The sequence below is a fragment of the Doryrhamphus excisus genome, chromosome 1, assembly GCF_030265055.1.
Source record: "Doryrhamphus excisus isolate RoL2022-K1 chromosome 1, RoL_Dexc_1.0, whole genome shotgun sequence".
Taxonomy (NCBI): domain Eukaryota; kingdom Metazoa; phylum Chordata; class Actinopteri; order Syngnathiformes; family Syngnathidae; genus Doryrhamphus; species Doryrhamphus excisus.
Genome location: NC_080466.1, coordinates 20,592,501 through 20,606,666, shown reverse-complemented (window position 1 = coordinate 20,606,666; position 14,166 = coordinate 20,592,501). Strand labels below are relative to the sequence as shown.

General features: G+C 37.1%; 1 protein-coding gene across 2 annotated transcripts in view; it reads left to right on the top strand.

Moving 5' to 3' along the window:
• The window catches only part of LOC131141404 (phospholipid phosphatase-related protein type 5-like), a 67,391-nt gene that overhangs the window by 629 nt on the left and 52,596 nt on the right, over positions 1–14,166 (top strand). For both annotated transcript variants that reach the window (XM_058091595.1, XM_058091596.1), the window contains exon 2: positions 10,120–10,227. In XM_058091595.1, coding sequence (XP_057947578.1) covers positions 10,120–10,227 — 108 coding nt within the window. The remainder of the gene's footprint in view (positions 1–10,119; positions 10,228–14,166) is intronic.

The following is a 14,166-nucleotide window of genomic DNA, read 5'->3' as shown; positions in this document are numbered from 1 at the left end:
TCATGCCAGCTTTATGCCCGATGGCATCTCTTGCTTTGGAAGATGGGCACATGAAAGACCCATTTTACTGTAAACTGTATTTCCAGTAAAAGACTTGTGTGTGGGTGTGTGCATGTGTGTGTGTACAGTATAAGTACTTATGCATTTTATAAAGAAGGATTTAGGTCGACAGTATATTCAGAACAGCTGTCAATTTAGCACAGTGTGCAGCACAATTTGACTTACTGTATAGTGGCAGAGGCGTTGATTATCCCAAAGGCATTTAAGGATACGGAATCTACAGTATCTATAGAGTGGAGGGTGTTAATAAGTTTTTAATCAGGTTATATTAATTCATCATGAATAATCACCATTTGCAACTATATCTGAAATATGCCAATTTTTTATGTATTTTTTAAACATAAATTTGTATGTATGTTGAGTCTGGTCCTTCTTTAGAAATTAGTGTCACAATAGCAAGAGAAACAGCAACATACACTTGCAGAGTTTATGCTCTGAAGCTTGCTGAACTGCACTGTAGGCTTGTAAACTTCAGCTTTACAGTTGCCATGATGGTGTCAGAAGATATAGTCAAGATAATTACAGATGACTGGTGAGAAAAAGGAGGCTTCTATTTTATGATGGACCGGATAAGTAATTGGGACACGGCGTCTGACACAGATTCTATAAGACATCAATACGGTACTGTCATTAGATCGGGGAGTTACGGCTGGTTGAATTGCAATGTGCATTTATTTCATTGTTGTAAATCTTCCCGTATTATCAATGCAAGCTCTTACCTCGTAGGTTTATAGAATGCTGTTAAATTCATTAAGAAATTTAATGAGTTGAGACTCAGCTCGTAGTGAATACAAGCATAGTGAATTTGCATCTCCCACGAGGAAGACTGCAATACAACGGAAAGAGGGCCATGTAAAGTATAAGATCACCAGCATGAATAATTAACCCCATCACTATTGTTTGAAGTGTATGTGTACAGTATATTTGTATGCACAGTGCATACTTCTAAGTCACATTACACAGCTGAAGGTGGAGGCTGGAAGTCTTTTGTGACCTCTTTTCAAACAGCAGGAAACAAGCTTTGTTCTGGTTCACACATCAAATTACAAACCATTTAGAGGTTCTGAACCCATCAAAAATTGATTTGATTCCTGAGCGGTTGGTTCTCTGCCGGGACCAACAGATTTTAATATTTCAAATGTGAAATGTGACGGCATCGGTGAGTGCATCATTCTTTACATCCCATTTTGAAACAGCCTTGATTCAATTGGTTCTGCTTAGGTCTTCTTAGACCAGCTTCAGAATTAAGTATTTTACCTCACATTTACCGAATGAGGCCATCCACTTGCTGTACAAGCACTACCGTAAAATGTCACATTGGTGACCCGGATGAGAGTGCGGTTTGGGGGGAGTGTAACAGATGCCAACGTTGTTTCAGAGTTTCAGTTAAAATGAAAGGAAAGTTATACAAAACTGTGGTGAGACCAGCCATGTTGTTTTGGTCTAGAGCAGGGGTGGGCAAACTACGGCCCGGGGGCCACATCCGGCCCGCCCAATCTTTCAAAAGTATTTAATTTAAACTCAACATACAACCTGGCATCATGGCCTGAGCCAACCTTTTGATGGTTGTATCAATTTCGTTGTTTGACATGGTCTGTTGTTTACAAAGTGCTCCTGAAAAAAGAGACACAAGCACATAATAATAATAAAAATTAAAATAATAATTATTATATTATTATTATAACTATTATGATTATTATATTTATTATATTAATGCTAATTATTATATTAATTATGTATAATAATATTGTTATATTTGCATATTTTACATAATAATAATATAATAATTCTTATTTTAATTTTATTTTAATTATTATAATATTTTATTATTTTTAAAATATTTAAATATAAATATAAAATAATAAGTAATAATAGCAGATTGCATGACATTTTTACAGATACAATAATACCAGGTGCACTGTTACGTGTAAAATATATAGTCTGCCCCCCCCCCCGGAAATTTTGTTATATCAATGCGGCCCGCGAGTCAAAAACTTTGCCCACCCCTGGTCTTGAGACAGTGCCACTGAGGAAAAGATAGGAAGCAGATCTGGAGGGAGCAGAGATTAGTAAGCTGAGGTTCACATTGGGATTGACCAGGATGGATAGGATCAGGAACGAGAATATCAGAGGGACATTACGTGTTAGAGGCCTTGGAGATAAAGTCAGAGAGGCCAGACTGAGATGGTTGGGACATGTCCAGAGGAGAGATAGTGAATATATTGGTAGAAGGATGCTGTGTTTAGAGCTGCCAGGTAGGAGGCAGTAGTTGATGTAGTGAAGGAGGACATGAGGGTAGTTGGTGTTATAGACAGATGCTGAAGACAGGGTTGGATGGAGGAGATTGATTTGCTGTGGCGACCTCTGAAGGGAAAAGCCAAAAGAGAAAGAAGAAGTAACGGATGCCAAGGTAGGGCTGGTTGGACCAGATGGGTTACACATCGAAAATATATCTTAGTAGAACCAACTACAACTTGTTCAAAAAAGATTTGACAAAACACAAGAGCTTGACTCAGTTCTATAGACGTCCCTCGTCTATCATGGTTAATTGGTTCCAGAATCGACCACTATAAGGGAATTTCCGCAAAGTAGGATTCAATATTAATAAATTGAATGTTTTTCTAGTTATACCATAAAAAACCTGTTCATGACTTTTCAAAGATTTTTTTTAACATTACAAAAGCCGTAAAAACAAGAAATAACACCCCTATAGTCACCTTTATACTCATTCATTTTCTACCGCTTTTTCCTCACGAGGGTCGCGGGGGTGCTGGAGCCTATCCCAGCTGTCTTTGGGCGAGAGGCGTGGTACACCCTGGACTGGTGGCCAGCCAATCACAGGGCACATATAGACAAACAACCATTCACACTCACATTCATACCTATGGACAATTTGGAGTCGCCAATTAACCTAGCATGTTTTTGGAATGTGGGAGGAAACCGGAGTAACCGGAGAAAACCCACACATGCACGGGGAGAACATGCAAACTCCACACAGAGATTGCCGAGGGTGGAATTGAACCCTGGTTCCTAGCTGTGAGGTCTACGCGCTAACCACTCGACCGCCGTGCCGCCACCTTTAGACTCGTATTACCAAATATAGTAGACATGGGCAAGCAATAATAAGGCATAATAACTCACTTAGCATTGAAAAGGTTCCTTATGATTGTAGTAGTATCTTGAAAATAACATGGATCGATTAATAAAATCGATCAACATTAGCCTCACTATGACGTTTGTCATTTAATTGATATGTTCATGCCAGCCTGACATGAATCTGTCATCCATAGACATACTGTACATTCCCACTGTACTGCTAGGTTTGTTTATATCACATTGCGCCCCGCTTATGCGGAGACTATGGGATCTCACAAAGCAGAGCAAAATATCGAGCTAACTAGTTAGCATCTGAATTATTTATTATAAACTTAAGAATGAGTTTGAAACTAAATGAGGGCGAAGGACGAAATAAACAGCCAAAAACGGACCAGTTCCTGACGGAATAACGGGCAATCATTTATTCATGAATACATTTTTGACAAAATACGATAGTTTGATAGAGCGATATTCGCAATGTAACGCGGGGCGACTGTACTCGCTTCGGTTTTCCGACAATGGAGGCGAATGACTGTCAGGGTTGTTAGTAAGTAAACACATTTTATCCACAGGTAGACGATGCCGAGTAGAATGGTGGTTACGCAATGGAAAAGAAGCGTAAAAGCACAAAGCTATCAATTTGCGGGGGACGGGGGATAGGTAACTTGACAAGACGAGATAAATCTACATAAATAAAATACACAGGGTGATAAACTGTACACTGAAAAGACGAACGGACTGAGAGAAACTAGCAAAGTAAAATACAAGCGGGTATTTAAATTGGCAACATTCATTCCCACCTATCTCTAGCGTTCAGGTTCTCTGTGCTTTGTAAACCTGCCTTCTCAACAGTAACAACCATTGATCGGGGCACGGGCGACAAGGTGGCAATAGCTTTGCAGTTGTCATCATGAAGATAAGCATGTGAGACCGTAACCATCTGGTGTTCAACTACATCAAATAACGGAATACTAAAATAAAAACTGTCCCTTCTGGGCTTTTGATAAAAATATAATTTTGCAGCTCTGTGATGTTAGCAATACGAGTGTTGTAGTATCTGATCACATTTGAACTTTAAAAGCTTTTTTGTCCCAAAGTGGCCTTCGACTTTTTACTGCCTCTCCATTCTTTTGTTCCACTTCATTCACAACCATTATGTGAAACATGAACACATATTTTTTCCCTTTTCTAGTTCGAGAAAACAAGTTAATATAAGCTAGCTAGCAACCGGCGTCATAGGGAAATGTGGACGCTAAACCCCTCACAAAATCAACCTCAAAAAAACGCCAACACTGTTCCATTTACATACCTGACTTGTATATTAACCAAACTACAGCAATATTATTATTATTATATAGCAGCTAACATGAAATTTTTTTATGTCACGACTAACACGACAGATGGCTAATCGCTAGCGTCATTCACAGACAGAAGAGTGGATACCTAGCACTTTCTCTACAAAGACTCAACGAGATGATCATTTGCCGTCAGCATGTTTTTACCTGAGGACTGGAGTACACGTCTTGTGCTGGAAGACACAGCCATCCCATGTCGCCGCTTTTGTTGTTGACAAAACTAGCATAATATGTATCAATGTGCCGAGAATGGAATAGTATACTTGTATGTATATTGTATTTAGGGATCGACCGATATGTTTTTTTTGGGGCCGATACCGATTTTTTTCCATCACCCTTAGCCGATGGCCGATTTTGCTTGGGCCGATATTTGTGGCCGATACTGCTTTTGATCCCTCAATTTGCATGAAAAAATGACCATTATAGGTTATCACATGGTTTGTCTGGTATCAGGCCAGGTATCATGCCCCCAAGTGTCAGCTCATACTGGCACTGATCTTATTATCACATACCATTTAATCATGAGCTTATTATCACGTACTATTTAATCAAAAGACCATTTTGTTTCCAGAAAATGTTCAGTTTATTACATGTATTATATCTAAACAGTGTAAACACAATAATTGCAAAAATATTTCAACAATAATATTTGATCAACAGTCTTATCTTATCAATGTCTGACAATTAAAGTTCCATTAATCAAGTTGGGGTTTTTTGGTGACTGGAGAAGCACTAGGCACTAAGCCAGGGGTGGGCAAACTACGGCCCGGGGGCCACATCCGACCCGCCAAGTGTTTCAATATGGCCCGCCTGTTTTTTCCAAAGTATTTCATTTAAACTCAACATACAACCTGGCATCGTGGCTTGAGCCAACTTTTTGATGGTTGAGGTAGCTGCTTTATCAATTTCCTTATTTGATGTGGTCTGTTGTTTACAAAATGCTCCTGGAAAAAGGAACACAAGCACAATAATAATAATAATAATAATAATAATAATAATAATAATAATAATAATAATAATAATAATAATAATAATAATAATAATAATAATAATAATAATAATAATAATAATAATAATGTCAATAATGATAATAATACTACTATTATATTAATATTGTTGTTAATAATATTAATATAATAATGGTAGTAATATTACAAAATACTCCTGGAAAAAGGAGCACAAGCACAATAATAGTAATACAAATAATAATAATAATAATGTTGTTGTCAATAATGATAATAATACTACTATCATATGAATATTGTTGTTAATAATATTAATATAATAATGGTAGTAATATTATTATTATTAACAAAATAATAATAATATAACATTACTATAACTAATAATAATAATAATTCTAATAAAAATAAAAATAATAATAATAATACATTTATAACACACTTTACATCAAATAAATGATTTACATGTAAAATATGTGTAAAAATATAGGTGTAAAAATGGACTGTTACGTGTAAAATACTACATAATCCCCCCCGTCAATTCTGTTAAATTAATGCGGCCCGCGAGTCAAAAAGTTTGCCCATCCCTGCACTAAGCACTCGTGTGCTGTTCTCTGATTGGTTGTTTTACGGGCACGATACCAGAGCAGCGCGCTCTGAGTGGACAGCTACGGGGGCTGATACTGGACATGGTTAAACTCTATATTTTATCAGTATCACTGCCCTGGGCTTTGACACAGTATCATTTCGGCCTTTTCCCGTATCATTCATGGGCGGTTTCTAGGGTACAGGGCCAATTAATACTGTAGTATGTGATAATGATAAATATTCCAGGTCTCATGTTTAAACAAATATTTATTGAAATGTAAACACTGAACACAGTAGGATTCAGCTTTCTTAAACACACATTTAAACGGCATTATCAACTTTGAAAGGAATAAATATTCAACCATGTGCAAAACATTTCTGTCAGCGTTTAAATTTTCTCCGCAGCGCAGCGGTGGAAAAATACATCGGCAAACCCGTGAGTATCGGCCGATACCGATACAAGGAAAAAAACGCAAATATCGGCTCGATATATCGGCCGGCCGATGTATCAGTCGATCCTTAATTGTAATATAAATGTACGCGCTCATTGAGATGCCTACTGATGGAATAGCTGTATCTTTCAGCACAAGACGTGTGCTCCTTGTTGAGCTGGTAACTTCAAAATAGTTCTCAGATAAAAAAAAAAAACAAGACCAACTTTGAGATTCATAAGGATTGTGAATGATGGCTAAAATTCCCTAAAAAGTGCAGTTCTCCTTTTAGGTTCCTTTTAGAATTGGAGTAGTTTACCAATCAACTTTTATCATTTTAACTCCCTATTATTATTTTCGACTGCTGAGTCTGCTAGCTTTCACCCTCTCTTCTTCTTCTTCTGTGAATATCTACATCATGGCTTTGTCTCTCTCTTATCTTTTTCCATCAGGCTTTTGTTTTTGATCATCACTTCTATGCTTTCAGTATTCTTCTCCTCTTTCTATCTCACTTTGTCCTGAAATATTCTTTTGATTGTCTAACCTACCTGCCTACCTGGGTGTGTGTTTTGTGTGACATGAAGAGGGATTTTCTCTTAGTGGGAATCACTGCATGGGCATGTACTGAATGGTACTGTCAGAGTGGGTCTACATAAAAATACACTTAGCAGACGCTTCATAAGATATACTTGGACAATAGAGCGGGTGCTAAATCAAGCAAAAAGGGTAGTTGTTTTTTTGCAACGTGTAGAGCTGTACTGTACAACATCCCTATTTCATTTGGGTATAAGGAATATTTAAAGTATATTACATACGTATATTCGGATTTGAGAGATGTATACATGAAAGCCAACAGGTGGCACCGAACCACTTCCCTCTTAAGCCTGAAGTCAGTCCTAAAATGTATTTTAGTGGTTAGCACGCAGGCCTCACAGCTAGGAGACCCGAGTTTAATTCCACCCTCGGCTATCTCTGTGTGGAGTTTGCATGTTCTCCTCGTGCATGCGTGGGTTTTCTCCGGGTACTCCGGTTTCCTCCCACATTCCAAAAACATGCTAGGTTAGTTGGTGACTCCAAATTGTCCATAGGTATGAATGTGAGTGTGAATGGTTGTTTGTCTATATGTGCCCTGTGATTGGCTGGCGACCAGTCCAGGGTGTAGCCTGCATCTCGCCTGAAGACATCTGGGATAGGCTCCAGCAACCCCTGCGACCCTCGTGAGGAAAAGCGGTAGAAAATGAATGAATGAATAATCGGATACTGAATTAATCATCAATTAAGTGATTAATCATTGCACCTTTAATTTCTGCCCTAGAAAAAAAGTATGAAAATGACAGATTCTCATATATTTAAGGTCTTGAGAAACCAGAAGATGGTACCAAACGACTACTCCACAAGTGAATCGGAGCTTTTCTTCCTGTCACTCACACACACACCAATGACCTGGAGAAACTGTCTCAAAGGGTGTTGGTGTACCCTGCCTCTCGCCTGAAGACAGCTGGGATAGGCTCCAGCATCCCATCGTGAGGAAAAAGCGGTAGAAAATGAATGAATGGCACGGCTGCATGGCGAGTGGTTAGCGAGCAAACCTCACAGCTAGGAGACCGGGGTTCAATCCAAATTGTCCATAGGTATGAATGTGAGTGTGAATGGTTGTTTGTCTATATGTGCCCTGTGATTGGCTGGCGACCAGTCCAGGGTGTACCCCGTCTCTCGCCCAAAGACAGCTGGGATAGGCTCCAGCACCCCCGCGACCCTCGTGAGGAAAAGCAGTAGAAAATGAATGAATGAAAATGTATTATTTTCAAAAAAATGGGTCTTGAAAAACAGGTTGTCTTATTGTCAGCATTGTCTTATATTCTTTAGTTAATTTACTCCGCCCACAGCACTCCTCTAGCTACGCCTCCTCGCTTTGATTGGTTACACTCCCAAGTTCTCCTGAGGACTTCCAGATATGTAGCTCCGTGTTTACTAATTGATTTCATCGCATGAAACCACACTATAATTTGTTGTGGCTTTTGTTTACAGGGTGTGACGAAATAAACACGCATTCATCATAGGCTAAAAAGCATAAATAAAGAAAACCACTTTATATTTAATATTGTTTTTCAATTGCACTAGGACAATACATTATTGTAAACGGTGAACAGTTTTAGACAGTGATGGATGTGATTTATTGGATTGTGTTTTATTTTAATCACAAGGTCAGTCTTTGAACTAGTTCAATATCTAAATGGTGAAATATTATATATTTGAACTATTCTAATTTATACTGTGTGAACTGAATATAAAAAAAATTATTAACTTGCACGACACGGAATGAAGTTTAAGATTTGTGTTTTAGATCCCATTCTCTAAAATGTGTTGCCTAGCTCTCCACTATGCTCTCAGTGTGCCACGGCAGCTGACAGCGCACTGATTGCTTGTGAGAGCACGTATTGTTGCTCAATGAGAAGACAACCTGCGATCAGTACGTGTTTTCACTTTTACGTCCTCGAACACCAGAAAACTCTCTATCGACACCAGAAAAAGTAGCTAGATTTGTGGCTGGTCGCTTTTGAGAAAATATGTCGCTGGGAGTGTTTGGAATATCGCCAGCTTTAGCAACAAAGTCGCCAAGTTGGCAACACTGCTGGAAAGAAGGTCAATATTGACGGACTCATTGGCTCATAATGGCTACTAAAAGTCATCCAAAGTGTGGAAGTATTTTGAAAAGGTTAAAGATGGCTCCAGAAAGTGAAATGCAACTTGTGTCAGCAACCTCTTACATCTGACATGACATCAACCGACAGCGTATCATTCAAAACAGCTAAGGCTGTTACACAATTACATTTTATATCCCGCAGGTACATTTTTATGCAATAAATGAGGCTTTGGCAAGTTGTTTTTCAAGTCCTGTTATTCATATTCTGTGTGTGCTAAGACTGAGTTTCGGTTTCATTCAGCTTGCTTTCTGTTTGGTTCGTGAGTTTTGGCCTCTTCTGCGATTGACTCTGTGACCCCTGATATAGCCTATCATAACCACACGACTCCAAATTGTCTGAGACTGCTTTTGTGAGTGAGAGTCATGAATAAATACATTTATCCGGGGTGAATTAAGATTTTTTATCAAGTTTAACTCACAAAGGCTGCATGGTGGCTGAGTGGTTAGCGCGCAGACCTCACAGCTAGGAGACCCGAGTTCAATTCCACCATCGGCCATCTCTGTGTGGAGTTTGCATGTTCTCCCCGTGCATGCGTTAGTTTTCTCCAGGTACTCCAGTTTCCTCCCACATTCCAAAAACATGCTAGGTTAATTGGTGACTCCAAATTGTCCATAGGTATGAATGTGAGTGTGAATGGTTGTTTGTCTATATGTGCCCTGTGATTGGCTGGCCACCAGTCCAGGGTGTACCCCGCCTCTCGCCCGAAGACAGCTGGGATAGGCTCCAGCACACCCGCGACCCTCGTGAGGATAAGCAGTAGAAAATGAATGAATGAAAAGTTTAACTCACAAATTTTGCCAATTTGTGTTTTATTCCTTTGTTTGAACTTGAAGTATTCCCTCATTGTGCATCCCCAAGTACCCATTAGAGCACTCACACGGAACAAACGAAATGAACTGAAGCTTACCAATGACCCTTCCAGATGATTGACACACGGCTGGTGGCCCAGAGGCGGGAGATGAAACTTCTTGAGGACAGAGGCCAGCAGAAGACCAGCACCTATATTGTACCCTGCTTTCTCCTCGTTGAGGTGAGTGTGGATGTTTGACACCGAATGATGGTAATGGTAATGGTAATGGTTTTATTTCATTTGAACATGCATCAGATTACAATTGAGTGCATCCCATAATCAGTTCACAGTTCCACATGTCCAAAAGGAGTAGGAAGAAGCAAAGCTTATTAAATCCTACCCCTCCATCTGGTACTTTTACAATCAGTAACTGTTACATTTGTTCACTTCCTGCTTTCCTAATATAGTTTAAGTTTTTTTTCCAAGTTTTTTTTTAAAATATTTGTCACGTACCAAAGTACGAGGTGATGACCATACAATGCCATAATGTGTACCATAGTAAGTGTCAATATAGTGATATATATAGCACATCATGACTGGTTCAAGACTCTTCATCCTTGTATTTAGCAAACATCAACCGCTTGTATTGTTTCTTGAATTGGCTCATTGTTGTGCATTGTTTGAGGTCCTTACTCAATCCATTCCATAGTTTGATTCCACATACTGAAATGCTATGGCTAGCATAACGTAGTCCTAGCATATAAGTGTTTCAAATGTAGTTCTTCCCTGAGATCATATTTCTCCTCTCTTGTAGAGAAGTATTGGATGACATTTTTAGGTAATTGGTTATTTTTAGCCTTATGCATTATTTTAGCTGTTTGAAGATGAACTACATCAGCAAGTTTAAGTATTTGTGATTTTAGAAATAAGGAGTTAGTATGTTCTCTGTAGGCGGCATTATGAATTATCCTTACTGACCTTTTTTGCAGTACATTTAGCGAGTGAAGATTGCTTTTATAGTTATTAGCCCATATTTCCACACAATAAGTAAGATATGGTAGAACCAGAGAGCAATAAAGAGTGTGGAGTGATTTCTGATTCCTGAGTACAAATATTGAAATATTTCTGGCCACCTTATGTTGTATATTTGTAATATGAGGTTTCCAGCTCATATTTTCATCTATTGGGATCCCCAGAAATTTATTTTCCTTCACCCTTTCAATGTCTACACCATCTATTTGTATTTGCTGGTGTGTGTCCTTTCTGCTGTTACCAAGCAGCATGGTTTTAGTTTTATGGGGGCTCACTTTTAACATAACATGAATTTTCAAATCTCATCCAGTCACTAATGTTAAAGTTCTACGTCGCATTCAGTGCTACAAAACTGTTTGCACTTCTTCGCTTGGGTTCCACATACATTGCAAGAGCAGACCAGCTGGTCCTAATTAGATATGCACGTGGTGGGAAGAGGTGCTGCTGTGTGGTTTTATGTAACATCATAGTGCATCATTCAAATGATGAGGATATAGCTCTAGTCTACAACCGACATAAGAACAAATGCATTCATCTGAATAACGTAGTGCTGCTATATGAGTTAGTGTACAGTATATTATAATGGGGAGATGATGACTCCACTTACATATCTGTCTGATGGACAAGTGGCTCATTTGCATATGAATGTTCCCTTCATCTTTGTCTTCTCTTACTCTCACTCTGTTGCACATTTCTTTTTTCCGCGGCTTCACATGCTTCTTAGGGCGGATTAAAAACAACAATGAGCATCAGCTGGGAAAGTGACAGAATTAGCAGGCTTTTATTCAGTCCACTGACTCCCATAACATGATGGATTTGATTAATTAGCCTTTCTGGAAATGATCAGAGGATGGCAGTTCCAAATTAACGGGAGATAGATAGATTTCTGGTACAGTTGGGCCATGAGAAGACATTCCCGTGTCGCTTAGTGTTTATGAAAGTAGAGACTGGGGCTTGCTATTGAAGTCTTAAATGTCATACAAGTGGTAACAAGCAGGGGGGACGTGGGCGTCGTCACATTGGTACAACACAGCTACCACTTGCATCAGTACATGTACGTACGTACTGTACATGTACTGTATATGAATACTGGTTCATGTTTAGAGAGCTCTAGACATGTTAAAAGCTGTATTTATACGATCATAAACACGTTTTATATGCCACAACTACAAATAATTTCCATTTATTATAATTGAACCAATTAAATGATAAACAAGGGATAAAAAGGTACCCTTAACATGTGCCCAACAGGCATTCTTACTTGTCTAATCTTCCGCAATGTTAATTTTACCTGATTTACCTGTTTACTTTTTAGGTAAACCAAATTTGCAGGTTCCTTGTAAAGTTTGAAACCACACATAGTTTTGCACTGCATTATGATAGCAGGGAATCTTGGCCAATTCTCACAAAAATGCATTGCCATGGTAACTGATGCTCCATTCCACTTTTGTTCCAACAGGGTATGAATTTTTTTTTCTTTTTAATAAGATAACAAAACCACAGTTGGCCTAGTTGTTATGGATATTTGACATTCTGATTGTAGTGAGGATGTTGAGAGAGTGTCTGAGGAAGTTCAGAGATAAGAGTATTGTGGCTTCCCCAGACGAGCATCATGTTTGAAGACAGACGTTATGTGCTGGATGTATTGCTTTGTGATTGCTGACCTTTACTTAGCCGACTTAACTTTCCGGCTTTAATTGTATGCAGTCATACTAATTATCATTCATCACAGTTAACACTGGAGGGATATATCCCATGAATATTGTCTTGGGGTAAATGGAACCAATAAAAAAAAAAAGTTCCACTATTGAAATTGAAATCAAATTCACTGATCTGGAAGGTATGGAAATGTTAATGTATTTATGAAAAAAAATCTGTGTTTTTTTTGTATTTATGAAAAAAAAATCGTTTTTTTTTCTTAAGTACATTAAAATGGAACCATTTTACCCAGTAAAAACCAGTAACTCAAAACCAGTTAAAAAAAAAAAAAAGGTTCCACTGTTCAAATTGAAATCAAATTCACTGATCTGGAAGGTATGGCTATTTTATTCGTTTTTTTTTTTCTTAAGTACATTAAAATGGAACCATTTTACCCAGTAAAAACCAGTAACTCAAAACCAGTTAAAAAAAAAAAAGGTTCCACTGTTCAAATTGAAATCAAATTCACTCATCTGGAAGGTATGGTAATTTTAATGTATTTATGAAAAAAAAAATCTGTGTTTTTTTTGTATTTATGAAAAAAAGCATTTGTTTCATAAATACATTAAAATTGAACTATTTTACCCAGTAAAACCAGTAACCCAAAACCAGTAAAAAAAAAAAAAAAAAAAGGTTCCACTGTTCAAATTGAAATCAAATTCACTGATCTGGAAGGTATGGCCATTTTAATGTATTTATGAAAAAAAATCTGTTTTTTTGTATTTATGAAATGTATTTATTATATTTATTTTTATTTTAAATTTATTTTTTTTCAAAAATACCTTCCAGATCAGTGAATTTGATTTTTTTGTATTTATGAAAAAACAATGTTTTTTTTCATAAATACAAAAACCTACAGATTTGTTTATATATATTATTTAATATATTATTTGATATTATAGATTTATATATATATTTTTATATTATATATTATTAATATATTTATAATATATTAATATATTATTTATTTATTATTTTATCTTATTTTATTGTTTTGTGGTAAATGGAACCAGTAAAAAAGGTTCCACTGTTCAAATTTTAATGTATTTTTGAAAAAAATAAATGTAAAATAAAAATAAATATAATAAATAAATTTCATAAATACAAAAAAAACAGATTTTTTTTTCATAAATACATTAAAATAGCCATACCTTCCAGATCAGTGAATTTGATTTCAATTTGAACAGTGGAACCTTTTGTTTTTACTGGTTTTGGGTTACTGGTTTTACTGGGTAAAATAGTTCCATGTGGTTTTGAAAAAAAACTTTTTTTTTCATGAATACAAAAAAAACAACAGATTTTTTTTTTCATGAAACGATGGATTTTCCTCAAGAAAAAAAATGATTTTTTTTTTCATTCATCACAGTTAATACTGGAGAGATATATCCCATGAATATTGTCTTGGGGTAAATGGAACCAGTAAAAAAAAAGGTTCCACTGTTCAAATTG